Source organism: Bos grunniens, chromosome 2 (genome assembly GCF_055505025.1).
Source record: "Bos grunniens cultivar Pamir isolate PY7600 chromosome 2, Bosgru_T2T1.0, whole genome shotgun sequence".
NCBI lineage: Eukaryota > Metazoa > Chordata > Mammalia > Artiodactyla > Bovidae > Bos > Bos grunniens.
Window position 1 is genome coordinate 97,128,013 of NC_141166.1, and position 14,825 is coordinate 97,142,837.

A 14,825-nucleotide genomic window follows, 5' to 3' on the forward strand; every position below is an offset into this window, starting at 1 on the left:
CATATCTGAAAACTTACTATAATGAAATAAAGATTCAGAGAGTTTAAATGAAAATATAATCTTGCAGTACTGTGGTATTGAAGGTAGGAAATAACCCACATGTTCAGAAATAGGGAACTGAATAAATAAATCATTGTAAATATTTAATGTATTACTATTCACATGTTAGAAATGAAATTATAGAAAAATATATATTGACATGGAGAGATGTTTACAATAAACAATGTTAAATGAAAAAAATGGAATGTATTATACAATCCTATTTTGATAAAAATGTGCATATGTGATTATATACATGCACAGAAAATGTGAACATTTAAACACCCAAATGTCAACTGTGGTTATCTCTGAATGGTGTGATTACAGGAGAGTTTTATTTTGTTCTCTTTACTTCTCTGCATTTATTATATTGAGCATGTTTGCATGTATAATAAGATAATCAGTAAAAGGTATTAAAATATACTTCTGTTCTGTTTCATGTTGTGAAAGTTAAATGTCGTACCATTCTTCCCCTTAGATGGTAATTATCCCTCTAAATTTATCCAACTGTCTTGATCCATGAGTTGGTTTAGTTGGAGGTGCCTAGTAGCTAGACATTCTCACTCAGAGTAGAAAAGGCAAATCTATAATGAGCTGTGTTTAATTCATATCCCTGGCTGTACCTTGAAGATACAATTTTAACTTCAGAGGTGGGTAAAGATGACTGAAAGGTAGATTTCAAGTTCACTTTTTTCTACTGCTGTAACTAAGCTTGTTATTCCGCATAAGAGTTTCAGAATAATCTCACTCCAAATATTAATACTTTACCACTACCATGAAATTCATTTGAATACCTACATAGAGCAATCAATTATAAAAACAAAAAATTGAATAATTATACCACTCCCAAATGTTCAGGTTCATCTCAGCAGTGATAGAATATATTGGTTTCCATAAAAAGCAACTTCTGGAAAGAGACAAAAAAAAGCTATTCCTCATAAAATCTTGAACAAGTTTAGCAAATTATTGTAAATGTACAGAGGCCAGCCCTTCACTGCTGCTCATTCTTTCCACTTGGAGAAAAGATCTTCCCTGGTGCCTTAGATCCACAGCCAGGCACAGTTACTGGAAGCCTGGGTGCATTATTTTTGACCTTCTTCAAATTTACTTTACCTAAGATCCAAAATGTTAGCGTTGAATGTCACTTATAAGTAGTGTTCATTCTCTCTGAGACGATAAAACAGCATTCTCTCGTCACTTTCTTGCTTTACACTGGGGGAAAAAAAACTAGTTAAATTTTTTATTTCAGATTGGTGGGGAAAAAAAAGTTTGAATTTTTGAGAGGTGAAGCAAAAGGAGCACCTTAGGTAGTGGAACCATGCAAGATCATTGTCTTTGCTGCCATCAGCTAATCAAAGGAAGAAGCAGTTCTAGCTACTAATAATGTCCTGATTTTGCATTACTTTCCTCCTTCCTCATTCCATCGTTCTCATGCAACAAAAACGAGAAATACAGAACATTTAGCATAAAAGCAGTTGAAAACGTTGAAGTGTTTTCTTAGAGTCTCTTTTTTCCCCTTGTTTTTGAGGTTCTGAAAAATTTTGGTAATACTTTCAGGTTACATGGTGCTTTAATATTTATCAATTTGGCTGTAACTTCATAGATATTAAATTTTTTGTTTTTTGATGTTTGGAGATTTTTGGGTTTTTTTTTTTTTGCTCTGGAAGGAGCACTATCATTTCTCTTCAGAGATTCTGGTAGGTAGTTTGATGATATGCCACTGGAAATAATGGAATAAGATAAAACCAGCCTATTTTGACAGAGAAGCCCATTTTAACTTTTGTTGGTATTCACTAGGGTTTCTCACATAAGTACATGTGAGTAACTTTTCTAAATGTCCAATTCTTGCAAAAGCAGTTTTGAGACTTTTAAGTGTTAGCTGTCACTTAAAATATCCTGAAATATCCTCCTGAGATGGCTTGCTGATTTCTAGAGTAGTTCCCTGCCTCACACTGTGTCAGTTTGGGAAAGAAAAAAAAATCCATCCTGATAACACAGCCCATAAAATTCTCTCTTCACATTACTCTCCAGTTACCATCTTCTGCCTTGTGAGGCAGACTCTATATTGCCCTACTCCTGCTGTGTGGTCCCCTAGATGGTCCCCTGCACTCCAGCCCCTCAGTGAGAAGCAGACCCTACATAAATTGGGCTGTTTCAGTCATCTGCACTCTTTTGCTTAAGCTGATCTCTGCTGATGATAACTCCCTTCCACCTCCCTCCACCCATTTGAACATGTCCTCCCCTCTAGACTCAGTCTTTCTCCAAGATCCCTCCCCTGACACAATTAAAAAAAAAAAATCCACCTTGGCTGTAGTTATTGTTCACACTGGGAATTGTTGTGGTGACCCAAGGATGAAAGAGCAGAGGCACACTAGCTTTTGCCAAAAGCAGGGAAAGGACTCAGAATTTCCTTACATTCAGTCCTTTGTGGCCCTCAGTCAGAATCCAGATACGAGGAACTCAGGCCACTCATGCCACATGTGTCTTTCTGTTGCCTCCTGTCCCCCTCTGTCTCTCTCCATCAGATTTCCTAGACAACCCATACTTGACCTTTCATAGCCACATGATCTCTAGGAAAGGATTCTGAGGTTCTCTTTGGTCTTGGTCTTTCTCTTATATTCAAAAGCCTGAAGGATCAAAAACTCTCCTAACATTCTAAACAATCCCCTTCTAACTATGTTTATCTCTCAGGTGGGGAGGGAACCAAGCTTCCCCGATTCCTGAACATCCTACAGAATTCCCTTCTAACTACTCTAACTTCTCAGAGTTGGGAAGGACCAAGCTTCCCCCACTCCTGCAAATTCCCTTAACCCTTCAGATTCTTCTGATGGGACAAAGACCTCACTTTCCACCAAAGGGAAAATCCAAGATTTTTATCAGTTGATCTGCCCCTGATATCAGAGTCAATTTGAGCACTATTTGGTCTGTATTTTAGCTATAAAACTGACTACAGAAAGGAAAGATGACTTTTTGACACAGGATGGCCATGATACTCTTTAGACTTTGCAGAAAACTGGTTAAAGTAAAATTTTTTTCTTGGAAACTGCAAAGCCAGTTCTTTTTGCATATGCAATTAAAAACAACTAGCTTGTTCACCCCACTCCAGTACTCTTGCATGGAAAATCACATGGGCGGAGGAGCCTGGTAGGCTGCAGTCCATGGGGTCGCTAGGCGTCAGACATGACTGAGCGACTTCACTTTCACTTTTCACTTCCATGCATTGGAGAAGGAAATGGCAACCCACTCCAGTGTTCTTGCCTGGAGAATCCCAGGGACGGGGGAGCCTGGTGGGCTGCCATCTATGGGGTTGCACAGAGTTGGACATGACTGAAGCGACTTAGCAGCAGCAGCAGCAGCTTGTTAAAAGGCCTGCCTAAGGAAAAGCTTGAAGTTAACCTTTTCCATGTCCTTGTTGCCTGAGACCTCAGCCTTGGATAAATTCAGTTCAGTTCAGTTCAGTCGCTCAGTCATGTCCGACTCTGCGACCCCATGGCGCCAGGTTTCCCTGTCCATCACCAACTCCTGGAGCCCACTCAAACTCATGTCCATCTCATCGGTGATGCCATCCAACCATCTCATCCTCTGTGGGCAAATTAGAACTTCGAAAAAAAAAACAGTGGGATCACAGAGACATTTTAAATCTCAAGCGGAAAACTATGAGATCTCTGTCTGTCTGTCTATCTGGATTTATGTATGTTTCAGTGTGTGTCTTTTTTTTTTTTTTAATAATATTGCTGAAGTTGTAAAGGAGTTCTAATTTAACTGGCCTAAAGAAAAGTATGTGCTTAGAAATCAGACAATTCTAAATACAAGAGAATTAACCTAAAAGAATTTCAGATTCACGTGAACTGGGAAATAGTCAATATTAAATATCTAGTATTAATATTTGTTTGCTAATCTAATATAGACATGTCTAAGAGTCATTAACATTAAGCATAGTATTTTCATTGTACCTTGGTTTATTATAAGTTAAATATTGTTATATTATTATATCTGTTACAAGTTTGTCAGCAAGGAAAGTACCTTTAGTGAAGAGACTTCAAAAAATATATAAATGAGAGATGAGCGTTTAGATAAACTCTATTAAGAATAATTATACTTTAGAAATTTCTGTCTAAAACAGTTTCTCTAGATTTTGGTAACCTGAATTTCTATGGTTGTGCTAAACTAAGTGACGGAAGTTTATTGAATAGCTAGGTCATTTTCAAATAAAATAAGATTCTGAAACATTAATTATTGAACACTAACTTCCTCTTACAGAGAAACTAGAGATTTTGGACTATTAATGAATAATGTTTGATGCTATCCTGAGATGTTCTCTAAAAATTTTTTTTTAGAAATTATCACTGGTGTTTATGTTCACCAGTCTATAGAATGCTAGTGTAAAGATCAGTTCTTGGTTGCTTAAGGAAAGTGGGATGTGTGTTTTCAGTAAAGAAGGTATGAGAAATGAAATTACATTTTATGAGGGGAAAAGGAAGTAGGTCTGACAGGTGGCTGTTTCAGGATGGAAGAACAAAGTAATGGGTACTGAGAGTGATAAGAAGGTTTTATAGAAAGTGGACCCCAAAGGAAGAGTTTTGTGCATAAATACAAGTTTTCTTGAGATGTTGAACTGCCTTTGATAATGGATATCGAGTTTCTTTACCTCTGAGGTGATCTGTTCTGTGTTTACCTTTGAAATCTTTTGTTAACTTTAGCTAAGTGAATATATTGTTTCACAGTGATCTATATAATCCTATCTGAGTGTTACAAACCTTTTTCATATTTATTGAAAACACTTCCTAAATCATTTGACTTCTAACTAACTTTGGGATACTTCAGAGGGCCCCTGAAACATCCCAAAGAGAAATATTAAACTACCTGAGTTCATTTGACATGTTAAATTACATGGAAAGTATTGTTGGAGGAGTGATGTATCTTCTCAGATTATATTGTATGGTTGATGTTACTAATACAGATATCCTAGAAATTATCTGAAATTCATGAAAATCTGATATGTTCTGGTAAAATGTTGTCAGTTATAATTCTAGTTATCATATTAAAGTGTTCAGTATTACAGCAATGACCAGGCTACCTTGCCAATTGCAATTTAATCAGATTTTAAACATGCCTTCTATGGTTTCACTCTGATGCCTTTGCAAGAATACTGCTACTTCAAGATTTATGGAAAAGACTTATAAGATTAAACAATAAACAAATTTTTTTATCTGGTAAACTGGTAACAGACTGGAATTTAGTCTACTGTCTGTGTTAAGAGAACAAAGTTTTCTTAGAATGCAGCTTTCGATAACACATAATGAATTTCTTTGCTTTTAAGTGATTTATATTTGTTTTTAAAATCTTTTGTTACTTTGGTAAAGTAAATAAACATTATTTAAGATTATGGTACACGTAGACAAAGCTCATTTTGCTTCTACAAAAAAATAAGCTCTCGTGGTTAGACTTTCGCTATCCTGATGTCCTTAAAACATGGCAATCAGTATCAGTTCAGTTCAGTCACTCAGTCGTGTTCGACTCTTTGCGACCCCATGAACTGCAGCACGCCAGGCCTCGCTGTCCATCACTAACTCCCAGAGTTTACCCAAACTCACGTCTGTTGAGTCGGTGATGCCATCCAGCCACCTCATCCTCTGTCGTCCCCTTTTCCTCCCGCCTTCAATATTTCCCAGCATCAGGGTCTTTTCAGATGAGTCAGTTCTTTGCATCAGGTGGCCAAAGTATTGGAGTTTCAGCTTCAACATCAGTCCTTCCAATGAACACCCAGGACTGATCTCCTTTAGGATGGATTGGTTGGATCTCCTTGCAGTCCAAGGGACTCTCAAGAGTCTTCTCCAACACCACAGTTCAAAAGCATCAATTCTTCGGTGCTCAGCTTTCTTTATAGTCCAACTCTCACATCCATACAAGACTACTGGAAAAACCATAGCCTCGACTAGATGGACCTTTGTTGACAAAGTAATGTCTCTGCTTTTTAATATGCTGTCTAGGTTGGTCATAGCTTTTCTTAGAAGGAGTAAGCGTCTTTTAATTTCATGGCTGCAGTTACCATCTGCAGTGATTTTGGAGCCCCCCAAAATAAATTCAGCCACTGTTCCTACTGTTTCCCCATCTATTTGCCATGAGGTGATGGGACCGGATGCTATGATCTTAGTTTTCAGAATGTTGAGCTTTAAGTCAACTTTTCACTCTCCTCTTTCACTTTCATCAAGAGGCTCTTTAGTTCTTCTTCACTTTCTGTCATAAGGGTGGTGTCATCTGCATATCTGAGGTTATTGATATTTCTCCTGGCAATCTTGATTCCAGCTTGTGCTTCATCCAGTCTAGCATTTCTCATGATGTACTCTGCATATAAGTTAAATAAGCAGGGTGACAATATACAGCCTTGACATACTCCTTTTCCTATTTGGAACCAGTCTGTTGTTCCATGGCCAGTTCTAACTGTTGCTTCCTGACCTGCATATAGGTTTCTCAAGAGGCAGGTCAGGTGGTCTGGTATTCCCTCTCTTTCGGAATTTTCCACAGTTTATTGTGATCCACACAGTCAAAGTAGTCTACTCCTAAATCGGAAAATTAAAAATGGGTGAACAGAAGCTGTTAAATCAGAGTCAGGGCTATGGGAGATCCAAGACAACTACTTGACTTTTCCCAGTCCCTGACAAACGTCATTTTTTGATGGGCTAAAGCCTTCCCTGGCTACAAGGTTAATATGAAAAAATTATATGTCACTAAATATTAAGTTTTGTTAATTGTTAAACTAAGTTTCTAGTTTTGTTAATTAATGTCTAGTGTTTACTAACACTCACTTCTGAAATAGTTCCTTGTTGTTATGGTATACTGCTAAAAGATTTACTTAAGTTATTAAAAAGGACACTCTAAGTTTGTTTCTAAAGCTTATCTCAATAAGCAATCATCAGATAAAGATCAGATGCTCCATGATGTACAGCCAGGAGATTAACACCTGGCTATAATCATTTAACTAAGTCAGATGACCTGGGGTATACTGGGCCTACACCTAAGGAAAGTTCTTGACTTAAATTCTTGTTTGTGATGTTACTAATAACTGCTAGCTATATTATTTTCTATGTCACTTGTTTCAGAAGATTGTTTCTTATATTACTAAATGTGTGACTGAGCCTGTGATAAAATGTTGATATGCAGTTCCATATGAGATCAATGATTGTAATAATGTAACTCTAGATATGGGAAGAAGCAACAAGAGGGAATATTTTCCTGGACCAAGAGGCTAGTAAGACAGGTATGGTCCAGAGACTTTTGCTACTCGCAAGGCCTGTTCCAATAACAGCACACTGAGTGCCCTATCAATGGAATCTTCCCTAGACCTGGGAATAAGCCTGCCCAGCACTGCAGATTACAGTGGCCATGAAATCCCCCCAAAACATGGTTAAATATGTGGCTATGAAGGGACCCTGCTGACTGGAAGTTGGCACTTGCCAGCTGCCTCTACAAAGATTACATCGTGACCACTGCAAGCTGCTGATCTTCAACACCCCCTGAAAGGAGTTCAGGGTGGAGATCAGAAATAAGGCACTCTGTGCTCTGGAATAAAACCAGAAGAACTGGCCTTCAGATAGTGAGATGTTTTAGGTAAAGATTTTATGAGCCCAAATCCTTGTACCTTCAGGTACCCAGAGAAACACTAACATCATGACCCACTGTCTGGGCCTGGTTCTCCTGGCTAGCCCCTGAGCAGCTTTCGACTTCTATTCATCTTTGGGCCACGTACCTTTAACTTTCTTGTTAAGTTTGTTTCTTCTAGAATACAACAAATCCCCAAGTGGTAGTACGACAAGAATATTCCCTGACCAACACCCAGACAATGCTGAAACAAGTCCACCTTATCATCCCATGGACTCTCATCTGGCTGCATAAATGCACCTGGACAGAGACCAGGCCAAGGGAACCCAGAGCTCCAGACGCCCCTGTACAGCCTGAAGAAGTCAGAGAACTTATTGCCCCTTTCCCTTTGAGGCTGGGTTCCCAAATGCCTGAGAAGGGAAATAAGTAGATAGTTAGACATGAGCAGGGTATCAAAAGGGACCAAAGAATTGGCCCTAAAAATAAAGAGAGGGAGGAATGTGGTGACCCAAGGACAAAAGAGCAGATAGAACCAAGGAGGGTCTTGGAATGCAGGAATGGAAAAACCAGACCCTTATCGTCCTTCCCTCCCCTGTGTTGTAACTATTAATGGGACAGTATAACCTGTCTCCCCTCCTACCCCATAGGGAGAAGGTATTTATTTGCCCTGCTCTTACCCTACCCAGTATCCGTGCCTTATCCAATCAGCAAGTGACCCACAAGACCCCTATCTCACTCCTTGTACCCTGGGTATAAAAGTGGACTAAGGACCTTTGTTCAATGTTGATTCTCCCTTGAGCTGGCCCGCTGTTCTAACAGCGTCTCCCACTGTAATAAACTTTATTTCCCTCTCATTCTGTCTCATGCCTGGAAATTCTTTTCCAACCCGCGCCCGGACCACAACAATTGTGTCATCCATAAAGAAAGTGAAAGTGTTAGTCACTCAGTTGTGTTCGACTCTTTGGAGCCTCATGGACTGTAGCCCACCAGGCTCCTCTGTCTCCATGAAATTCTCCAGGCAAGAATACTGGATTGGGCAGCCATTCCCTTCTCCAGACCATCTTCCTAACCCAGGGATCGAACCTAGGTCTCCTGCATTGCAGGCAGAGTCTTTACCATCTGAGCCACCAAGGAAGCCCCATCCATAAAATACCCCCCAAATTTTGTGACCTCAAACAAGAATATTTTTTTCCTACACAGTGTCTGCGAGTCAGGAATCTGCCTGGGCCCTCTGACTCTCAGTTTCTCACAAGCTGCAGTGCTTTGTAGCAATTGACATGGATGTTGACATGATTCAGAGCCTTACAGGTTATTGGACTGAGGCCTCAATTCCTTGTGACCTATTGACTGGGGGATCCATGGGTTCCTTGACTCAGAACAAGACAGCTTGCTTCGGAAGTGGACAGCCATCATCATGACTGTATTCTGTTGATTAGAATAAGACACTAGGTCCAGTCCACACTCTAGGGTGGGGGATTACATACTAGGAAATGAGGCTGACTGGGGACTAAGCATCTTCTCCCACAGCCTGTGGGTACCTTTGGGCAGGTGGGAGCCAGGGGCTGCATGGAAGACTGCTTCTCCTCTCTCAGTCTAAGGTCCCTGCCTCTCATGGTGTGGGCATCTTAATGCCACGACTGCTTCTAAGACTGGAAGAGAGGTGTGTTTTAAATAATCTGGCTCTTAAATGCCATTTGAAAGTCAACTCCCTCATCTGATCTTCAACTGAAGAAAAAATGGTATATTTTAGTGCTGGAAGAAGAAGTCTGTGTTGGATTTACTAAGTAAAGTTGATAGAACTCATCAACACAGTGCATTCTAAAGAGATTGCAAATGTAATCGCCACTAAGCAATTTGGGATTTATATTCTGAGTTTAATTTTTGACCGCCTTTAAGATAAGAGTCCACTGCATTTTCAAATGAAACACCCATGAAACTTTGCTTCCTTTTGTTCACTTGCCTCTCTCTTTGTTGGGAACTACTAAACAGCTTGGTTCATGTCTATTTCATTTCTAATACTAGCACTTTCGCCGGCACTTAGGCTCTCAAAAATATGTACTAACATGAAATATTTTAGTGTGTTTAATACATCCTGTACCAAATTAGCTAAATATTGCTAGCATTTTCATTGTTTAGAACTCTACAGATCTTTTTCTGGCATAAATACTTAAAAAGAGTGACCTGGATCTATTATACCTGTAATTTCTGTGTTATTTTGCTAGTTCATTAGAGCATTAGCAGTTTTGCCCTTGAATCAAAGTTCTCTACTTTTCTCTCCACAGTTTCCAAATATTTTGTCCTTTTGAGTCAAGGGAATTGCCCTGATTTTATGATGACATTTGGGTACGATATTTAAACTGTTAAAAAGTTATAAAAACGACCCTTTGGTATTAAATGTAATAAATGGCTCTGAATTGAATGCATGCACAGGTTCTCTTATATGAGCTCTGTGAGCCCAAACTGCTCCAGTTACATATTCTCGTTGTAATTGGACTCTATGACATTCTCTCATCCCCCAAGAGTACGCCAAGCCATGAACATTCCTCCTGGCTTCGTGTTGATGTATACTTTGGGTCTTTTGAAGTTTTGGATTTCATCTGTAACTAGCGTATGGGACTCATAGTACTGTTGGTCCTCCCAATCCTGAAGAGGCAGAGGTGTGTCTGCAAGAAAACAAAACTTATTTCATTCCTAAGAGAGTTATTGCAACTCTCAAAGAGAAAGGAGGCTGGAATGACTTGTCCTTGTTCAGCCTCACCTTTCCCAAGAATACTGTCTTTGTTCATGGGTACTCTGTACTGGGTTCATTTGTCCTGGCCTGTATTTTTCTTTGTAATTCTACAGTGTTGTGCTTGCATGTCTTCAATTAGACTGTAAACTCAACATCAGAGGGTATCCTCTCCTTTTTTTCTTCTGTTTTGATGTCTTTGATCTCTTTTCCTGTCTTACACCCACTCTCACACCACTCTGGCAAGAGGAAAATGCATGTGGACGGCTAGTCTAGATTCATGGTGATGCGTTAGAGTTGGGGCTTTCCAGGTGGCGCTAGTGGTAAAGAATCTGCCTGGCAATGCAGGAAATGCCAGAGACGCAGGTTTGGTCCCTGGCTCAGGAAGATCCCCTGGAGGAAGGTAATGGCAATCCATTCCAGGGTTCTTGCCTGGAGAACCCCATGGACAGAGGAACCCGGTGGGCTACAGTCCACAGGGTCACAGAAGGTCAGACATGACTGACTGACCACACATGCATGTGCATTAGAGTTGACTGAAGTTGAGAGGCTGGCACATGTCTGGACCCTTTTAGTGAGGAGTTAAATGTCAGTTCCCGAAGGCATCGTAACAATACTGAGTTAACTTTACATGGGTAAAGATGGGTGCCAGTCTTCCCTTCAACCCTCTAAACACACCAGAGTATATTACTGCCATGAAATTGCACTGTAATATTTTCTAGTTGTGATTCATTCACAGTTTAATATGCTTCTAGTTCTGGTTTGACTTTTCCCCCAGGAAGAGACTAAAATCTCTTCATTATAATATAGACAGTGTACTGCACTTTGAATACAAATTTATCCATGTTCAGAGTAATTTTTCTTGTGATTGTCTCTACCCTGGAGAAGTGCCTTTAATGAATTACATACAAATTGTGTAATTTAAGAAGTTAATTTGGTTTTCTGGTTACACAGGACTAAAAACAGCCCTTGTAGAAAGAGATGATTTCTCATCGGGGACCAGCAGCAGAAGCACTAAATTGATCCATGGTGGTGTGAGATATCTTCAGAAGGCTATCATGAAGTTGGATATTGAGCAGGTAATTGTGTATGCTGGTTGTTAAACAAAAATTGTTACTATGCTTTTTTTCTACCCAATTAAATCAGTTTTTGGGTGTTTTTTTTTTTTAATGGCCTTTAAGATTTCTTCCTACTGGAAATACCTATTTAGTGTGTTCTGCTGGAGTGTCTTTCAGGAGAGGTGTGTCAGGTTTTTTTTGTAGTTGTTGTTGTTTTTTCCTGTAGCAACAGGTTCATGAGTAACCAGGGTCCTTTTCTACACAGACATGTCAAAGTAGCAGATTTACCAAATCACTTTTGGATATGTTACGTTTTAACAGTTGTGATTGTTTTTTGTTTTGTTTTTCTGACCAATGGCCACCAAATTGCTACTTTCCAAGCAGGTTCAGGGGAGCTCTGTTGTAATACATAAGGAGTATTAAATTGATCTTAGCTGCAAATGCAGTCACACTGCATATTGTCACTGACATATTCTGAAGGAAAAGATGATCTGAGTCATGCTTTTTTTTTTTATGTCACACTTGGTTGTGTCCAGTCTGCCACCATTTGAAAACTGCCAAGGCAGTGTGGAAGATGACATTTCCCAGAGGGGGCAAAAAAAAAAAAAAACAGCTGAACTCCCTATCTGCTTTTCGTCCATGAAAAACACAGCAGCACTAACTTGACATTGTCGATTTTGACTCTGTCCCCTTTTCTTACATGTCTGTTTAGGACCTTGATGGACATAAAGAAAAGAGCGTAGGGTTTAGAATCAGATGACTTGTGATGTGCTATAACTTATTTATTCAATTTCTATGAGCCTCAGTTTTCTCATTTGTAAACATTAGTGTTATGATAGTAATGCTGGGTCTTCAGAGAGCGATAATGAAAACTAAAGACAAAAGCTTTTTCATGATCATTTCTAAAATACCATGCAACTCCTAAGTACTATGTCTGCTTGGGCTAGTGGAGGCAAGAAGAAAACGTTTAACATGAATTTGAACAATCTGTTATTTCTTACATGAGAAAATATTATGGGGGGCTGAGAAAAGGGACAATACAGACAATGCAAGATAAATTGTTAAAATAATCTTGTAACTCAAGTCAGGAAAATATCTTACACCTAGGAACTCTGACAGCATGTTTTTCTCCTATGCAAATACAGTTAAGGTTTCTAAAAAATCTTTCAGGTTGACAGCATGATGTATTATTAGAAATTTGATTAGGAGGGAGCCATCCTCACTCAGAGGTAGAGAGGTTTCTGTGTATCAATCAGTTGGCAGGGTGTCTATTTGCCATCTGAAAATATTATGATCTGTTACTGCCAAACTAATTTTCTCTGTTTTGCTTTTCAGTACAGGATGGTAAAAGAAGCCCTTCATGAGCGTGCCAACCTGCTGGAAATTGCTCCCCATTTATCAGCTCCATTGCCTATTATGCTTCCAATTTACAAGTAAGCCTTTTGGTATCATCAATATACTCTTTGCTTATCCGAGGCCAATAGAACAACCCAGTTTTAATGGCAGAAGTTCCTCAGTGTGTATTTCTTAAAGTAGTTGTAATTGGTCCTAATCTTTAATCCTTTTAAAATATTTTCCTTTGTTGTATTTAAAAAGTGTGACTTTTTCTAAATTACTCTCTGCCAACTCACCTCTGAGGGCTAGATCTTGAAGGCAAAGTGGCTTGTGTTCTGCTTTTATAATTAGTCGTTTTAAACTCCAGTTTCTGAGAGTATATAGAGGAACAACTGCATTTGCTCTGGGAAACATAAGAGGGTCATTTGCAGGCTAAAATGCAGAGCCAGAATGAATCCTGCTGCAAAATCTGAACTGACATATATCAACTCCGAACCCTAAGCCATTTTGTGTCATTTTAAATTTCTGAGTTAACCAAACCTGAAATTTGGTTTGTAGGTGTCAGATAATCGTAAATTATTAAACCCAATTTTCTGAATATTGTTAGAGCTATCCATCAAATTGACTTAAACTGGAAGACAGATAATAGGAAATACAGGATTATGTAGCTCTGTTAGCTGCATGAGTGTTGTGGGGTCTAGAAACAGATTTTATAATTTTTGTCTATATTTTGTCATAGATGGTTTGAGATATCTCATGCCAATGAGTCTCTACCCTGGGTGTACATTAGAGTCACTCTGGTCTTTGCCCTCGTCTAGTTCAATTGATCTCTAGGAACACAAGATCCAGGCAGCTATGTTTGTTTTTGATGCTCCCTAGAAAGTCTAATATGCAGTCAGGTCCAGAACCACTGCCTTTGAGATGATTCATTTATATATGTAATTCAGCTGGGCTGGTCTCAGAATAGGAAGGCACTTCTCTTGTTTCTTATGCAATACACTTCTAGATATACTTTGTTTTTCTTAATAAAAAGTATCATATAAAGTGACATTCTATACCCTGTTTGTAAAGAAACCTTTCCCCTCTTTATGCTGTAGGTGGTGGCAGTTACCATACTACTGGGTAGGAATCAAGCTATATGATCTGGTTGCTGGAAGTAATTGCCTGAAAAGCAGTTATGTCCTCAGCAAATCAAGAGCCCTTGAGCATTTCCCAATGCTCCAGAAGGACAAACTGGTGGGAGCAATTGTCTACTATGATGGTACGTGATTTTTGTTTTTTCAGGATACTCATGACCCTTACAGTGTATTCTTAATGAGATAGTTTTGCATACTAATTAATGCTAATCTTACACAATACACAAACACACATGTGCACTCTGCAAGCAATGTTTTGCTTTTAACATCACTCGGTCTTGAATATTCCTTCGACTTTGAATCTCATGGTTGGTTTGGTCCGTTTTCCATCATTGTGCATTTTGGGCCCCACCTTCATGCCATTTAATTTGTTATGTGTTTGCCAGTGAACGCTTGCCTTATGAATATATTATAATGTTGAAAGCAGCTGAGGATCTGTTAGGTTTTCTAGATGAAACCTCTATTTTCAAGGGGTTATAAGCCTAGGGAAAAATGCCTCTGGGCTGAAATGGACATATTCATATTTTACACAGGACACAATTCTTGAACATATAATTTATGTGATGAAGGTAGACGAACACTGCATCTGTTAAACTAGTCTGTTGTTTTTTTTTTTTTTTTCTTCAGTCCCTCAGTTTTGAATGCTTATTTTATTGTTATCAGATATTTTCTAACAGTGACATTATCTAGTACCCATTTGCCTGGTGTTCAGTGTTCATTCATTGTGTTTGTGTGTGTGTTAACAAGTACAGTTTTGTACACTTTTATTTGAAGGAACTAACCACTTAACATAGCTCCAGATGAACCACAATACAACACAAAACATCACAGGAAAAGCTGTTTGTGAAATTTTACTGCGTTTCTTAAGGGAGAATGGAATTGGAAAATAGTCCAGGAATTTCTGTTTATAAATAAATAGCTGGACACAGA

The 14,825-nt window shown here is 38.9% G+C and overlaps 1 protein-coding gene across 3 annotated transcripts in view; it reads left to right on the forward strand.

Moving 5' to 3' along the window:
- GPD2 (glycerol-3-phosphate dehydrogenase 2) overlaps positions 1-14,825 on the forward strand; it is a 151,054-nt gene that overhangs the window by 69,658 nt on the left and 66,571 nt on the right. For all 3 annotated transcript variants that reach the window (XM_086369275.1, XM_086369285.1, XM_086369272.1), the window contains exons 4-6: positions 11,321-11,445; positions 12,760-12,857; positions 13,857-14,020. In XM_086369275.1, coding sequence (XP_086225401.1) covers positions 11,321-11,445; positions 12,760-12,857; positions 13,857-14,020 — 387 coding nt within the window. The remainder of the gene's footprint in view (positions 1-11,320; positions 11,446-12,759; positions 12,858-13,856; positions 14,021-14,825) is intronic.